Source organism: Corvus hawaiiensis, chromosome 5 (assembly GCF_020740725.1).
Source record: "Corvus hawaiiensis isolate bCorHaw1 chromosome 5, bCorHaw1.pri.cur, whole genome shotgun sequence".
Taxonomy (NCBI): Eukaryota; Metazoa; Chordata; class Aves; order Passeriformes; family Corvidae; genus Corvus; species Corvus hawaiiensis.
The window spans coordinates 26384349-26401302 of record NC_063217.1 but is presented as its reverse complement, the minus strand read 5'-3'; the positions used below and the strand labels follow the sequence as shown (position 1 = coordinate 26401302).

Genomic DNA, 16954 nt, shown 5'->3' with positions numbered 1-16954 from the left:
TCAGATTAGTTTATAAGTATCCATAATTTCCAGAATATCTCTTCCCACTTGTCACAGTTCGTAATGAGAACTGCTTTCTCTCCTGCCCCTGTCATGCTCCTTCACATAAAAAACTTCTCTTTCCTTTATTCCACATGCTCTCCTTAGCCTCTGGCCCTGACCTGGAAAAGGTCCTCACAGCTCTTTGGCTCACAGACCAAAGGAGCTGAAGAGAGCTGTCACTTGTCGCTGTCTAGTCAGCACTCCTTTTGTGTTGCTGTATGATTGATGGAGAAGAACCTTAATGCTTGTTAAGCAGCACACGAGGGAGCCAGCAGAAAATGATAGAGGCTGATGAGTTCTTTGAAGTCACTTTTATATTGAAATCCCTTGAAAATTTTATATTGGTTAAATTTTATCAGGCCTTTTCCATTCAAAGACCGTTTACTTGAAAATGGTTTGTGCAGAGCAGTTGCAGTAGTACAGACTGCTGCAGCATACTAATACTTTGAAATCATGAGACCATTTTGTACCTGTCCAACAAAACAAAATTGCACCAAGGTAGCATTTGCCAATATGCTGAATACAGTTTGCTTCCAACATAGTTTTTAAGCTCTCCCATATCCAATTTATGTGCTGTGCTGACAGTAGCAAAACATAAATCCATTTACAGTTCCATTTTGAAGATAGTTGATGAATTTACATTATCAATGTTTAGTCAGTTGTTTACTTGTGTTGTGGTTTAACCCCAGCCAGCAACCAGCTAAACAGCAGCAAACCCCACCAGATGGGATACCCAGCACTGGTTGACACAGGCATCTGGTCTAGGTCATCTATTTTTGCTTGCATCCTTTTTTTGCAGATTATACTGCCTTCCCAAGACTAGGCATCAGAGTAATGCTCACCAGGCAGTGAGTGTCACCTGTTAATCATCAGCTATTGTTTCCTACCCACGTACTTTTGTTCATAAAATCCACGCCACTACAGAGCCTTACATTCCTCTTTGGAGAAATCTTACATCATTCTGCTTGTATATACTCTACCCTTTAGGGGTTGCCTTGTTTCCTTACTTCCAGTCTCAGCCATTCTCCATGCTCTTGAAATGCTGGGTTACTCTACAGGAGAAGATGCTGAAAGAACTATTTAATGTCTTCCTGTGTATTTTTTCCTTACTTTCCTTCCTTACTGTGTTTAATGAAGATACCCATGTCACAGATACTTTGTGTATCAGATATACAGAAATATAAATATTGAAAGAGTTCAATATAAAAACAACATGAACAACAAACCAATCATGAAGAAGAATGTCATACCCTTAATGCATTGACTTCCTGTTTATTATTCTCAGTATTACACAATTTCTTGTGATGATTGTTCTCCCTTGACAATTTTACCAGGGGAATTTTGCAAACAGAGGTTTTCTATTCTTTGTTCTCAGAAAGCAGATTAGTGTTTCATTGTTTCAAAAAAATCATGTATTTTTTCCATTACAGGAGTACACGATAGATGTTTTCTTCCGTCAGAGATGGAAGGATGAGAGATTAAAGTTTAAGGGCCCAATGAACATTCTTCGATTGAACAACCTAATGGCCAGCAAAATCTGGACCCCAGATACATTTTTTCACAATGGGAAAAAGTCAGTGGCACATAACATGACGATGCCAAACAAGCTTCTACGAATCCAAGACGATGGGACACTCTTGTACACCATGAGGTATGTCTGTTCATCTGTTCATCTCTTCTCCACTCAAGCTACTTCTTGATGTGATTTTTCCATCGAACAGTTAAATCAGGTTTCAGGAGAACTCTCCCGTGTTTTATTTCTCTCTAAGGAGAAAGAAAGCTAGGAAAATGTGTGTTTAGTTTCCAGTTCTGTTAAAAGTCTCTTGGCTGATAATGAATTAGATCAGTTTTCCTACCCATGCCTCAGTTTTCATATTTTTGTAATATATTAAAGATACTGAACACCTGAATAAAGTTATCTGAGACCTTCAGATAGTGTTTACCAACTCTGTCTTAGAATCATTAAAATAGTATGAGAGTTTTTCCTGTTACTGCAGCCATGGTACTGAATATGTGAGCCCCTTAGTAAATTTATTATTAAGGTCAGGAGCAGTTAAAAAACAGAGAAAGAATAAAGAAGTAATAAGGTCTCAAACACTTTCCAGCAAGAGCTACAAGGAATATATGTCTTACTCTGTAATTACTGTTTCTTTATGTCTAATTATAATATTTTACTTAGAATTTTTTTTCATCCTGTGCATCATTAGTAGCTAGATAAATATTTAGCTGATAAAATGTTAAAATTTGCTTAGAAAATAGAGTATAGAATATGCAAAATTATAAAAAACCATGTATACATAGATATAAAGCAGCATTTTTATAAGACTGATTTCTTCTTTGGTAACTCTTTTTGCAATAATGTTACCTATGTGAATTTTTTTGAAATTTTTAACCAAATTGCCAGAAGCCCATGACTTATTTTCTTTCTTTTTTTTTGGACAGTACTTAATAAATTGAAGGTGAATGTAGACTTAAAAACCCCAGCCTAAGTAAGATAGAAAATGTGAGCTCTAAAGTGAATGTGTACCGTGGTACTTTCTCCGTGCAGCCATGCCAGCATCCTTGAAGCCCAGTTTCACTACACAGCTCTGAAACCCTTACAGTATTGTTGATGGGTAGGCTGCTAATGATGCTGGGTAATGTAGTGGTCAGAGAGATTCAGAAAAGTTTGCTTGGTGTAAATTGAGACCTCATGTGTTGTATTTTTGCTGGGGCTCAAATCAATATTTGAGCTATTGTCATTCTCTTCTTCCAGAAGGTATAATAATCATATACTATAAATACAGGAAATACTGTTTGAAGCCATTGTGAAGTATAAGCTGGGTCAGATTAATTATAATTAACTAACCATTTTCATTACTTGTAAGTCTGTTGGTTGTCAGGGTATGGGGTTAATGTGTGCACTGTTCTAACTGTTTTGTCTAGACTTTAAACAGCTATTTTTATCGTGTCTACATAAAATGATTGTGTGATTTATATCAGAGGCTCATGCAGTTCTTTCCTTTGCCTTCAGCTGTTTGCTGATTCTTATCTCTCAGTGCCCCTTGAATTTAGAAAAACATTCCTGGGGAGTGGAGGAATAGAAACATGAAATATCTTTTGGTGGAAGGCTGGGAGAAAATAGCAGAGAGTACAATGACTAGGAACCACTGGGAGTACAGAAGGATGTAACTGATGTTTGAGGCTGAGTGAAGAGAGGCATACAAAATGAGAGAAGAAATCTCTACCCAGAGGAGACTTACAGGATAGGAAGGAGAAACATAGGGGTGTTTTTGGTTTTTTTTTCTTAAATTAACAATAGTGGGGTAGTCCATGAAAAGCTTTCTTCAAACTGTTTTAAATTATTTTTTATTGTACTGATCCCCATATATGAAACTGGGATATTGCTGGGGTTTTTTCACAGAATGAGCAAAAGTGGATGCTTTGTTAATATGTGGCCACACTTTACATAAATATAAAGAATAATCACAAGTAACATGGAGAATGAGAAGCAGCAATCTTTTGAAAGAACCCAAATACTTTTTCTCTGTATCTTCCATTCAAACTGTAAAAAAATGAAATTCAGAAGACTGGAATACAGCTCCTTGGCAAGTTAATTGTATTCTAGATGCTTTTATAATGAGCCTTTTTAGAGCCATTTTAGCCCACATGTACCTCAGAATATTATGAGAAGAAAATTACTGTTCTTAACAACCTGAAAATACTTAATTTGTATTTTTCTTTAAATGCCCTTGGCTCATAATTTTGAGGTCAGCTTTTACAGGTTCTTGATATGATAAGTAAATGCCTTTCAAAGGAACACATAAAATGGGAGAGGTAAAAGCTGATTTAAATTCTTGTTAGTTTAATACAAAATTTCAATTTAATCTACTAGATCGGCATGAACTCTGTTCACTTCTGTGGAACTGATTTTCTTGTCCTGCTAAATGACTTAAATGCAGAGCAGTCTTTTGCCTTTTAGGCTTACAGTCCAAGCCGAATGTCCAATGCACCTGGAAGACTTCCCCATGGATGCTCACTCATGTCCACTGAAATTTGGCAGCTGTAAGTATGTAATGTGAAGTACAGCCTTTGATTAGTGCATATCTAACATTTCTCAGCATAATTTTGTTTCAGTAAATTGTTACATGAGAAATGTAAACCGCAAGATGGGACTTTTTAAAAAAGTTGTAACCTGACACATCAAAATCTCTTTTGCCTGTCCAGAGTTGTGTCTTCTAGTGTATTTTAAAGATTTCATGACTCCAGTTATCAATAAACACCCTGCACCTGATCAACTCTGCACTGGTGTACTTTGATTGCAGTGTGCAAACCATACAGATGAACACAGAGCTGGATGCACGTAGCCCGTGCAGTATTGACAAAGAGCAGATCAAAGTCTTCAATGAGTGGGTTTTCTCATTTATCACAACAGCTTAGTTTCTCCTTATTGTTAATGATATTTTTTATGTTCTTAGTCAATGAAGGCAATAATGAATGGCATTATGTGATAAAAAAATTTTTTCCTTAGTGCATCGGCATGTTATAGACAGGTGGAATTTGACCTCACTATGTATTATGTTAACAGCAGCATTATTTCACTTTCTTAGATTACAGCCATTCTTCTTCTTCTTCTTTATTATATATATTTTCTGGATCTTTTACACAAAAGTTTTCTCTTTTTTTCCCTTTGGCTGCAGCCTACATTCTCTTCTGGGCCCAGGAAAGGAAATGGGGTCTTTTTGAGGCAACAAGTTAAAACATATAAGTTCTGGCTGATTTTACAATAATTGTAGCAACCCCAGAATACAAAATGGGATATGCTGCCGCTAAGGACATCATTAACCAGATGATGCTTGTCATAGCACTGTGCATTCTCTCCACTGTGCTCATATCCCTTTTCCTTGGAGTTTGTAGCAAATTAAACCAAGCCTGCTCTTCTGATGATGTTTCCACACTTGAGGGAAATCTTAGCTATGGAGATAAAAGATCATTGAAATGAATATAATGTGCATCATGGAGCCTTTTCTTGCCCCCTCAATATTATATTTATAATACATAATGCAGCCTGAATAACTAACACCAGAGATGTTAGCCAAAATTGGCTACTGACTGATAATATTTACATATACGTGCCCAGCAAGGCATGTTTGATTTATAAGGTGTTGCAGGAAAAGAAGACTCTTATGTAGCCTGAAAACAACTTGAAAACTCCTGTGATAATGAAACTCATACTCAGGCCAAAAGGCTACTTTCTGCATGTGCATTTTTAGATTGGAAACCCTTATGACTAGGTATATTGGACTTTGTGTGAACCGCTTCCTTTTTTGTCTTTTTTTTCAGGCTTGATTGTTTGCTTTTCTTACCAGCTTGTCCTTTATTCCCTGCCTATGGTTTTCTAATAATCAGAGGAATTTTAAATGTGAGCAATGTGATTTTAAAAAAAGCCTGTCTTTCATTTCCCTCAAAGTCACTGTGCTCCAGCCTGTTGGCACATCCAGGGGACTCTTATTTCTGTTCATTTTAAATGGCTTCACACACATTTTATTTCTTTATCTAGGAGTTATTTCTAGAGAACTGTGCATTTTTCAGCTTTTATTCTGGGATAGAATCTGAATGATGAATAGTGGTGAAAATAAGCAGGAATCCTGAGGATTTTGGTTTAACTAAGGCAAGTTTGCCTGTGATATACACTGCTAATCTTACATTGCTAGGAGGATCATCAGCATGTACGAATGTCTCTTTTTATACATAAGAGAAAAGCCAAACTGAATGTATGGGAGAAACTGTAGCTTAATAGATTGGTTTTCTTTATTCTTTTCAAAAAGTTTAGCTGACAGTGAAGAGAATGGGGACAAATCAACAATTTGCCATACTGCTGGTTTGCATTAAAGCAGAGATATTTTTGTGGAAAGCTGGAAGGATAGAGGGAAGTGTTAAAAATCTCTACTTGCTACCCACCTGCTAGATTTTGTTAGTCATGCAATTTATGGCTAGTTGCATGAAGAAGCTACTTTCTGAGCCTCCAGAGATTTCTTAAGTGAAAATGTTTGCAGACCAACAGTAATGATGCTTTACTTTTTAATTGCACTGCAATTATTGTGTAAGATTTAAAATGCACTTGTCTCAGTCAATCAAAATGAACACACAACTTCTTCCATCAGTGGTTTACTCTTTTCCTTTCAAACTCCATTTGTTAATAGGATATTAGACTGGAAAAACTTTCATACTTTTTTTTTTTCTTAGTGGAGAGGCATTAACGCTTTTTAAAATACAGGGTTGATTTGCTTTCATACTAGTTTATCTTGACAGACCCCAGGCTAAATGTATGTTTGAGCAAGAATGTACTGAGAGAGCAGCCTGTTTAATGTCAGTGTGTCCACCAATACAATGGCAACTAACGAGATTTAAGAGGGTAGGCAGGGCAAGGTACCAGGGTGTTGTCACTGCTGGCTTCCCATGTTTAAGTCTGAATTTCAACTAATAATAAAATGCTTGTGATATGTCCCTGAATTTGAGAGTGGAGACAATGGAAGGTCAGAACTACACAGCAATGAATTTTCAAACTGCTTGTCTAAATCTTACAAATTGTCATTCTTTTCATCTGCCTTATCACGAATTATAGGATACGTATAATATCTAACCTCTGACAAGTCTTTTAACAGTGTAGAAGAGATGTTGTTTGTAGTTTAATAAATTGTGATTAATAAGCCCTGTTCCTGTGCTACAATAGGCACTTACTTTACAGTAAAGCTATTTTAAACAGCCAAATATATTTTTTACCATATCTTTTAAAATTCTTCGGGGTGAGTTTTTATTTGAAAAATAAGTATCTCTTGTAATTCTGTGAGTTTTGATGGTAACTGTTTAATTTGAATTACTGACGAAGTATTTTACCTTGTTTCTCACAGATGCATATACAACTTCAGAAGTGACATACATTTGGACTTATAATGCTTCAGATTCAGTGCAAGTGGCACCAGATGGCTCAAGACTGAATCAGTATGATCTTCTAGGCCAAACAATTGGAAAAGAGACAGTTAAGTCAAGTACAGGTTAGTAAAAGATATTTTGGAGAAAAAGGCAGTTACTGACTGTGAAGACTGTATTTTAGGTGGTGTTAAAAGCTACTGAAAAAGAATGTTGCAAAATATGATCTATTAGGCATGTACTGTACAAGTCATAGTCAATGTACTGTACAAGTAACACAAAACAGCACTTTACTGATTCTTTCAAATTATAATTAGCTGGTGATAACAGACGTGAACTTGTCCTCAGTAACTGGTTTTTTAAATGCTATCTGGAGCTCCATGTTGAATCCTAATATTTGTAACCCGGGATTGGGATATTTGTTAAATTTCATATTGTAAATGACATAGATTTTGTCTAAAGCAGACAGATTTCAACCGTGTTTCCCTTCCATCATAGTTTTGACATTAAACACTGGAGTATTCTACTAGACTCTGGACTGTTTTCCTGCATGTGCCGGGCTGTGATGGACCCCCATCTAGTCGTGCTTTCTAGTCGTGATTAAGCTCTCAGGGAGCTGTTGTGTGAACACAGAGTGCTGCTTATGAGCAGAAGCCTTCAGGGCTGGAGTTCTTCTCAGTGCATACAAGAGTTCCTGGAAGTTCCTTAACACTCACCTTTCATGGAACGCAGTGGGAATAAGATATAGCTGTACTCAAAATCTTTCTTATATTCTGTAGGATGCTTCCTATTACAAAATATCTGTGCTACAATATAACCCCAGAACATTTGTTTCACATAAATGCAGCAAACTTTCTCTTATCAAAGAAATGGACATTCTTAAGATGATAACGTTTTGTTTCATTGTATTTTGTTTGTTTGTGGCACCTAGGTGAATATACGGTAATGACGGCTCATTTTCACTTGAAGAGAAAAATTGGTTATTTTGTCATTCAGACTTACCTCCCCTGCATCATGACTGTCATTCTCTCTCAAGTGTCATTCTGGCTGAACAGAGAATCTGTACCTGCCAGGACAGTCTTTGGTGAGTATACTGAGTAGCATTGTCTGTTTGCAACAGCTGAAGATGCTAGGAAGTACTTCTGAAGTGAAGGGCTTTTCATTCAAGTTAAAGTGTTTGTAGAATGTGATACAATTTCTAGTCCAAACAGCTTTCAACTGCATTTTACACATCTCCTGAGAATCCCAAAGATTTTGGAAATTAGTACATACAAGCAAAATGTCCTCATATATCCTTGACTTTTTTAAGAGGAAAAAAAATTCACAGAATAGAAAAAGATGACAATGTTTCTATTTTAAAAGTAAATTTAGTAAACCTAGATGATTTTCTGAAATATCTTACTTTCATTGATATTATCCAAGTATTCTTGTACTTGGTAGATAAACAAATTTCTAAATTTATCTGTAAACTAGGCAAATTGAATTTGAATTTGCTGAATTATTTGTGTTAAAGTTTTCAAACTGCAGTTCTTTTAAAGAAACCCTGTTCTGGGATTTTGGGCAACACTTCAAACTCGAGATTACTATGAGGCAGCAAACAGATTCAGCAGAGCAATATAGTGGTGTTTCTCTTACAGTGAGGTTTGGCTCTCTATTTAAGCAAAGTAACAAATGTCTTTCTTATTTGCAAAACAAAGTTCATTTTGTTTGTTTGCTTTTGAAGGAAAAGAGAGCACAATAAAATTAATGTCTGTGTGGAATCAGCCATCAGAAATGTTGCATAAAATTGTATTATTAGTCATCAGTAAACACCATGTACGCTTCAAAAAATAGGCCAAACTCAAATGCATATTAAGTATGATGCACAACAAAGCATTTACTGTTGCTCCTGGTAGAGAAAATGCCACAAAGCATTGTGAAAATTGCAGGTTTGAATATGAGCCTTATTGAAGTCAGATGAAATAGGTCAGTGGTTACAGTGGGACCAGAATTCTATCATGGTTTTCCAGGCAGCTATCAGGAACACTTTTTTTTTTTTGTCTCTCTTCAAAATCTTCTGTGAATTTATCCATTTTTGCTTATGAAAATGTACATTCCTGTTTTCCAGCTTTGCAAGTACACTGTCAAATCCTTCTAAACCTGTGTCTTTGCCCTTTTCTGTACCCACTCCAATACATTTAGGACAGTGTGACTGGTTTGTCCAAAAAAAGTCTCACATCTGCTCTTCCTAAAATGCAGTTTCTGTTACTGTGTCACTGTTAACAAGCTACTACACCCATAACAAGGCCCTGGGATAATTTTCCTGAAATGTGTCCTTTCCTGCAAAATTCTTTCTTGTTCTTGATTTATTTTTTGTTTACTTTTTTTGGAAATAAGTAGTATCTTCACGGCAGCCTGATGCTTAGTTCTCCTGGGGTTTAGTCTAATGTGGATAATGAAGTGTCCTGCTTCAGGATGTCTTGAGGGAAGTGCGTAGGAGGGCTGCAAGAACAGAATCACACCACTCAGTGACATGAATCCTGAAATCTGTTTACTAAGAACGATGGGTTTATTGCAGGCATAGCAGTTCTGTGCTAGTATTTTATTCCTGCCACACAGACATGCACCCTGTGTGCCACTCAGGGCTCTGTCCCCTCCAGGCTATCTTAGCCTGGCACACTGAACCTGGGGAAACAAGACACATCCAGTCTCTGCCTTATGGAGAAGCCTTAGCCCCAGCATGTGGCATTTGCTCCTCAGACTTAGCCTTTTTCATTTCGTTGGGCTGGATTTTCCCTGAGGAGCTATTTCTTAACATTCTTCTACACTCTAGATGCGATTGTCAGCATAAGCTGCCAGTGGGCTCTCTAAATCCACCGCCTCAGGTGGATCTCCCAGTCTTTCTCCATACCTACTGGCAGCAGCTGTCACTGGGATTTCTGATATGCTCTGGCCTCTTGCCAAATGTGTTACAAAAATGTGCAGTTAGCCAGAGTTTCAAAACAAAGTTCATCTATTGCTCTTTAATGGTTTTTGGCTGTACTGAATTATTCTTGTCAGTTAGAGCTGGGCAGGTACACTCAAGTTTCATCTGGGTGATACTTTCAGGTAGACTCCATCCAGTGACACAAGAAGTCCATACTACAGTTAATAAAACAACCTACATTCAGCAGGGAATATAAAAATTGTAGGGGGTATTCCTTTACACTCTTACTGATTATACTTAATTTTTAGTTTTTATATAGAATAGTCGCTTGCTAGATACCCATCTTTGCATTGTATATTAAATATATCCATATTAAAATATAGTTAAACAGAAGTTACTCATTTTTGACAAAGTGTTTTTGAAAATTAATGAAAATGAATGAGAAATTTATTTCAATGACCTTCTTGAGAGCTAAGGACTAACTACTGGAATAGTGTTCCTTTCAAAGAAACATAACTTCTAGTTATTCAAAGCACCATTGAGCATGTATTATTTCAAGGGTGAAAGAAGTTACTTTTCCCTTTCTGTTCACTTGCAATGTAGTTTCAAGTTCTAGGCTAACATTAAGGGATTGATATAATGAGGCTTATTTTATAGTTGAGCTCTTTAATCCCTTTACTTTATGGTATCTATTTAATACTGTTGACCTACCCTATCCCAAATGAATTATGGCCTAATGCTATATTGCTTCAACTTTGCTTTAAATTATCAGAAGATGGAAGTTTTGTCATCGTTGATTAAATGAGTCTTGAATCTGTTTTCTCTAGCAGATAAATCTGATTGCATTCTTAGTGAAAGAGGATAAGCCTGGTTCATAATGCCTTCGTTTAGTGCAAGATTACAATCTGTTTCATTTAGTAATGTGTTTATTGTTATGCATTTAGTGTCAACAATATTAGCAAAACTAATCTTGTACAGCTTATTGGATTCTTGCTTCATTTTTAATGGGTCATAGCATTTGGAAGCATCACATGTATTTGAATAGCAGCATTAGATGCAGGTGACAGTAAGTCAGAAATTAGTTTTCTTAGTGCTATAGTTATCTATGTTTTAACTCACCTGGAGTGTCAATGAAAATGACAAAACAAATGTAGTTAGGTATATGTTCTTTTCTAAGTGAAGCAGGAAAGAACAAAAATTAGTCTTATTATTTAGTATATTGTCCAAAATGCAGAATTTTAGATTCACATAGTTATGTTCTTTTGTCAGTTCACTGTGATAATTTTATTGTTACTCTGAGTTGCTGTGTCTGTTTTCACTTGTTCTTGATGTGGGTCCTTTCCATGGGGTGCAGTGCTCCAGCAACAGACTGATCCAGCATGGTCCCCTGTGGAGTGACTGGTCCTGCCGGAAGCCAGCTCCAGCGCAGGTTTTGCATAGTGTCAAAGCCTCCTTCAGGCATTCACCTCTTCTTTTATGGGGTCCTCCGTGGGCTGGAGGTTGATCTCTGCTCCACCTTGGACCTCTCTGTGAGCTGCAGGGGCACGGCTGCTTCACCATGGTTTTTACCACAGGCTGCAGGGGGATCTCTCCTCTGGTACCTGGAGCAGCTCCTCCCTCTCCTTCTCCACTGACCTGGGTGTCTGCAGAGCTGTTTCTGTCACATATTCTCACTTGTCTTCTCTGGCTGCAGTTGCTTCTGCTTAATATCTTTTTTTCTCCTTCTTAAATATGTCATCCTGGAGGCACTGCCAGTGTTGTTGTTGGCCTTGGCCTTGGTCAGCAGTGGTGGATCTCTCTGGAACTGGATCTCTGAGACATGCGGGAAACTCCTGGAAGGTTCTCACAGAAGCCATTGCTGTAGCTCCTCACTGCCAAAACCTTGCCATACAAACCCAAAGCAACTTTATAATTGTGACACTACAGAAAGAGGAACCCAAGAAAAGTTCAGATTTGTTCTCTGGTTATTTTTACAAGGGAATTGAATAATAGAGACCCGTCCTTTTCAACAGTTCTATATATACAAAGAACCTTTTCCCACTTCATTGAAAAAAATCTCAACTGTCTTTATTCTTCTCTCCTTTCACATGCTGCAGATTATCTTTTGTGCCTTTAGACATATCCTACTACTCACATATTTCTGTATATAATTTCTTAATTGGGGATTTCTGCTAAATGTAGATATAATAATATAATGGTGGACAGTGAAAAACTAGCCCTGAGTAAAGAGACTGAGCTGGCTGCAAACAAACTAGTATGTCTCCTCAGCTCACTGATGTGTGAAGACACTAGCTCATATTGCAGTGGCGGCATAATTGCATGCAACTTTTACTGGAGTTGGGGTAAATAGCGCTTGCCATTCGGCTTTGGGAATAAGCTTGTCTGTTGCTCAATGGGAAATTGTGTTCCACTGCTCAGTATTGATACAGTGAAGCAGCATGGTAGCAACCTCACCATATGGATATGTAGCTTACGCAACTGATTGAATTCAACTCTTCTAGAAACAGATGATGTTATGGTTCTTGCCTCCCAAGCTATTTAAAAAGGGTGGTTTGTTGTTCTTTTAGTAAAAAGGGTAGACAAAGTGCTTGAGCTATTTTCTGTAATCTTTCTTTCAATCGTTGTTCAGACGCACCTCCTGGTGTTCGAGCAAAATCATGGTACACTCCTTTTGTATTGCATTTTCTAGTAGCACATACACATTGAGTAAATAAAAGCAAACAACATAGTGGGTAGCCAAATGTTATGGTGCAATACTTTAATATCATGCTGCATCCAGAATTTTCAAGCTTTTGTTTACAGCTTTAACCAGTTGCTCTTGGAGTGATAAAATGAAGTAGTAATCTGTATCTTTGAAATGGTCAAAAGTCTTTTCTTTCTGCCGTTATTTGTATTTATGAATCTATTTGGGTTTTGGATCAGGTTGGGATATCTAATTACCAAAACAAATTTGCACTTGCTGTTAAAAAAAAGTAGAACAATGAAATTACTTTCCTAAATTAAAAATAAAGTAATTTATCAATCCTTTTGTGATATGTTCTTCAACCATTATGTGTAACTTTGCAAACTTCTGTGATAAAATGATAAAATAGTGGGACGAGTAGCCTGAAATTATAAGAAATAGAGCACATTTTAAACCTTTTGTACAAATTATTTGCTAGGATGCAGTGCCTCTTTATTACAGAAATGTCCTTTGGTAACTCATTAATTAGGCCTTTCACTTTCAAAGAAGGTATCTACATTCTAGCACAAAAAGGCTAGGATATGTTTAGTTGACTAACATCTCTTCAAATTAGAAAAATCAGACAATACACAAAAGGTGAAATTAGGGTCCAAAAATTTGTCCCTGTCAAGGAGTTGCCTGACTTTTGCACACAAATGTGGGCATAAAGTAGTCATCATAACAGATTTTAACTTTAATATATATGTGCTAGCTCCTCCAATTTCCACCCTATGCTTTTAGTTAGACATTTCTAGTTTTTCAGGTTACCTCTTCCACTGTTATAAGCATAACAGAGCTGGTGTTTTCCAGAGAGGTGAGTTTAGTGCCAGTGAAAAGTGTTGAATTTGCAGCTCTGGAGATGGATTTTCTCTCTCTAGTAAGCAAATGCCATTTCAAAAGCAGCACCATAAAAAAAAAATTCCCAGGCAATCAAATAGCTCCAGTCTTGGCTTGAATGGATAAACCTGTAGTGACAGAAGATATTTAGCTTTTTAGCCATGCACTGCTGAGTACAAACCTTGTAAGGATGTTTACTGTCAAGTAAAAAATGCTTCGTCTGCTTTGGAGAAAGGAAATGTCAACGGTTTATTTTTTGGATCTTTTTCAAAGACAAATTGATGCTCATGGTCCCTTTCAAAATAATACCTGACCATCTCTTCTGGCATCAATTCAGTTGCCACATCTGCTGGGTGCTGGGCTATAGAAGATGGTTCTTGATCTGTATGTAAACTGTGGTTTTTTCTTACATCATAGTGAGATATCATGCAGTTTTTACATAGACTTTTAAATATTTTTTTGACTACTTCATTATAGGGGTGAAAATCTACTCACTGTTTTTTATACCAATTTTAGTTCACTAGTGCTATGAATTAGATAAGCAATGAGGAATGCTTTTGATCTGGTCTTTTAAGTTAAATCTTTGTGAAATAAATGAGGGGTTTTTTACAAGTTGACCATGTTCTTCCACATTAATAATTTTTCAGTCCTCTCAGGTTTAGCAGTGGCAAGGAGGCAGGTTATTTCCATTCAGTCCTTTTTCATAAAGAAGACTTGATAATACTGATTTTTTCAAATTAACTATAATGTGCAAAATCATCTGTCTTTTCTCTGCAGAATAATAGCAATATAAAAGGACTAGAGAATCCTAAACTGACAAGTATTACAGATTAAATTTTCTGTCCAATTTTTTCCCATTCAGTTCAGCTTAAATAACTGTGGTGGCTTGAACATCACTGAATTTATAGAGTGAAGGAATAAATGGAATAAATAAATAAATGGAAGCATGTTGACAGCGTGCTGCTTGATTAGCATTTGGGTCACAAAGTGGTGTAACTTGCCGATCTTTTTAGAGAAACTGGCAAGTGGTAGCAAGATGCAAGATATAAATTCACAGTGTTTTAACTGATACTAGGAAAGGTCAGCAGTAAATCTTAATCAGATTTCTGAAGAAGTCATTAGGGTTTCTAGAAGATTAATTAATTCTATAAAGTGGGACTTAAACAGAGTGGTACCTTAGCAACTGTATATATTTACATGTGGATAAGGTCACCTTATATCTGAGAAACATTCGCTTTACTGATACTTCTGTATAATTATAATGATTTATCCGCAGCTCAGGACCAGTGTTAAAATTTACATGTGATAATTTTAAATGTAAGATAGGCTGTCTTTTCTCTGAGCTGCTGAAAATAATTAAGCTGTATGTTGTGTAAGTGTTAGGAGAGACTAGGTTCTTTACAAAATATATTTTGTCTACACATTTTCATCTGGTACAGTTGATAGCTGCTTCCTTTTCATTGTATAGTCTAGTAGATTCCATCAGTGTCATGGCTGATTCCAGGCCAAATCCACTTCTTTAATTTATGTTGGCTGAGAAACAGCAATTAGAGATTTATGTTTGCTGAGGCGTCTTGATACTGTGTGACTCAGCAGGATGCTTCCGTGCCTTGTTTTCCCTGCTGCACAGACCTTTGGAAGCACTGAGGCTGAGTCCATATAGCTTTGCTTTGTCACCCTTTTTAGCACCTTCAGAGATGGAGATTCTTTACTGGAGGGATGAAAATTTGTGAAGCCTGAGGAGGTCTCAGTAGATGTAATTGCTGCCTCTCTTCCCTTTCACACAGTGGTTAAAATTGCTTCTCTTGTAGCAGAAGGAAAATCAGAGCTATGTCAATCCCCCAGAACCCAGGTGACAGATTGCTGACATCAGATCTGGCTTAGGGAAAGTGACTTTACTTTCTCTTGGGAAGCCTCCTACAAGAATTTTATGAGTGTGTATTTGTTGAAGCTGTGATGTGCTGTTACTAATATTTCTGCCATGGCATCTCCTTTGCCTGTCATAGTGAAGTGTAGGTTTGCTGATCTGTGCTAAGTATATCACTTTGTGTCACTTTTAATTCTGGAGATGTACTTAATGGTGTGCCACAAAGGGAATAGTTTAGTTTGTCTAAGTGTGATTCAGCCTGAGGTGGGAGAACTGATTTACTTAAGGAATGGAGACTGTGTTTATGGCTGTGGGTTTCTGCTTGCTAAATCTGATTCAGAAAAATGTTCTTCTCTTCCTTTCCTCCCATGTATATTCTTTCTGGATTCTTTTGGGAGGCTTTTTTTTTTTTTTTACTGGGTCCTCATTATGTAAAAAGTACTGCAAACTTCTTTTAGTAACTGCCACAGTGAATGAACAGTCTTCCTGGATCACCAGCTCTTGTTTTCTGACACATAATACAGTTAAAATAATCTGTCATTTCAAATCAATGCTGTTCTAGAAAACAATCCACGTTACCTGAATGAAAACTTACCCTGTTTATGTCTTCAACTATTAGTTAGACAGCTACTGTAAAAAAAAAAAAATTCTCATAACAAAAGTGTATTTGTGTGGTAATTTCAGTAAATATGGGTGCCAGACCTGCAGCCATTGCAAAGAAGCCAGCTACCAAACATTAACATATTAATCATTATCACTCTAATGTTGCTAAATATCATGAATCCATTAAGAATTGTTAATTTTGTTCCTTACCTGCCCTGATAGGTTAAAATAAATACATATTTTCTGTAAGATCATCAGCTCATTAAAAAAGGGAAGTTTAGACAAGAAATTGAACTGAAATTACGTCAAAGGAAAATCCAGATACAACCTTTAATATAATTGTAGCAATGTTTGTCACCAACTTAGATAAAAAAAAATTAATTGTTTCAAAATCATACCTTAATATTTTTTGGTTTATTTTTGCTAACATTCAAAATCCAAGTGAAATTGTTGATGTTCTGTTTTTGTGTCCCCTTGCAGGAGTAACAACTGTGTTGACAATGACAACACTAAGCATCAGTGCTCGAAATTCACTCCCCAAAGTAGCATATGCAACAGCTATGGATTGGTTTATTGCTGTTTGTTATGCATTTGTATTCTCTGCATTAATTGAATTTGCAACTGTAAATTATTTCACAAAACGAGGATGGGCCTGGGATGGAAAAAGTGTAGTGAATGATAAGGTAAGTCCTAAGGAAATAGTCCTATTTCTAGTCAATTTCCTAAACCAGCTCTAATATATTGTTTTGATATTTTGCAATATATAAAAAAATAAAAAGATGCTTTAAATCAAAAGAATGTAGATGTATTTTCTGTCCTGAACAGAAATATATCTACTCCTTTTGTAGCTAATCTTACTTGGTTTCACTAATCCAGATTTAGTTATCAAGAACTTTTTTTTTTTTTTGGGAACTGTCTTGTCTTGTTTTTTGACTCCTCAGATACAACTGTTTATCTGGTTATTCATGAAATTTAATCCAGATTATATTGGTTGATCACTTTTTAAATTTTTTTAAATTCAATTGAGATGGAAATAAGAAAAAAACCCCCAGAAATATATAATGTATAT

The 16954-nt window shown here is 36.4% G+C and overlaps 1 protein-coding gene across 1 annotated transcript in view; it reads left to right on the top strand.

The window, feature by feature from the left end:
- GABRA2 (gamma-aminobutyric acid type A receptor subunit alpha2) overlaps positions 1 to 16954 on the top strand; it is a 64633-nt gene that overhangs the window by 36933 nt on the left and 10746 nt on the right. Inside the window, exons 5-9 of the mRNA XM_048303373.1 lie at positions 1473 to 1693; positions 4004 to 4086; positions 6933 to 7076; positions 7883 to 8035; positions 16366 to 16568. Coding sequence (XP_048159330.1) covers positions 1473 to 1693; positions 4004 to 4086; positions 6933 to 7076; positions 7883 to 8035; positions 16366 to 16568 — 804 coding nt within the window. The remainder of the gene's footprint in view (positions 1 to 1472; positions 1694 to 4003; positions 4087 to 6932; positions 7077 to 7882; positions 8036 to 16365; positions 16569 to 16954) is intronic.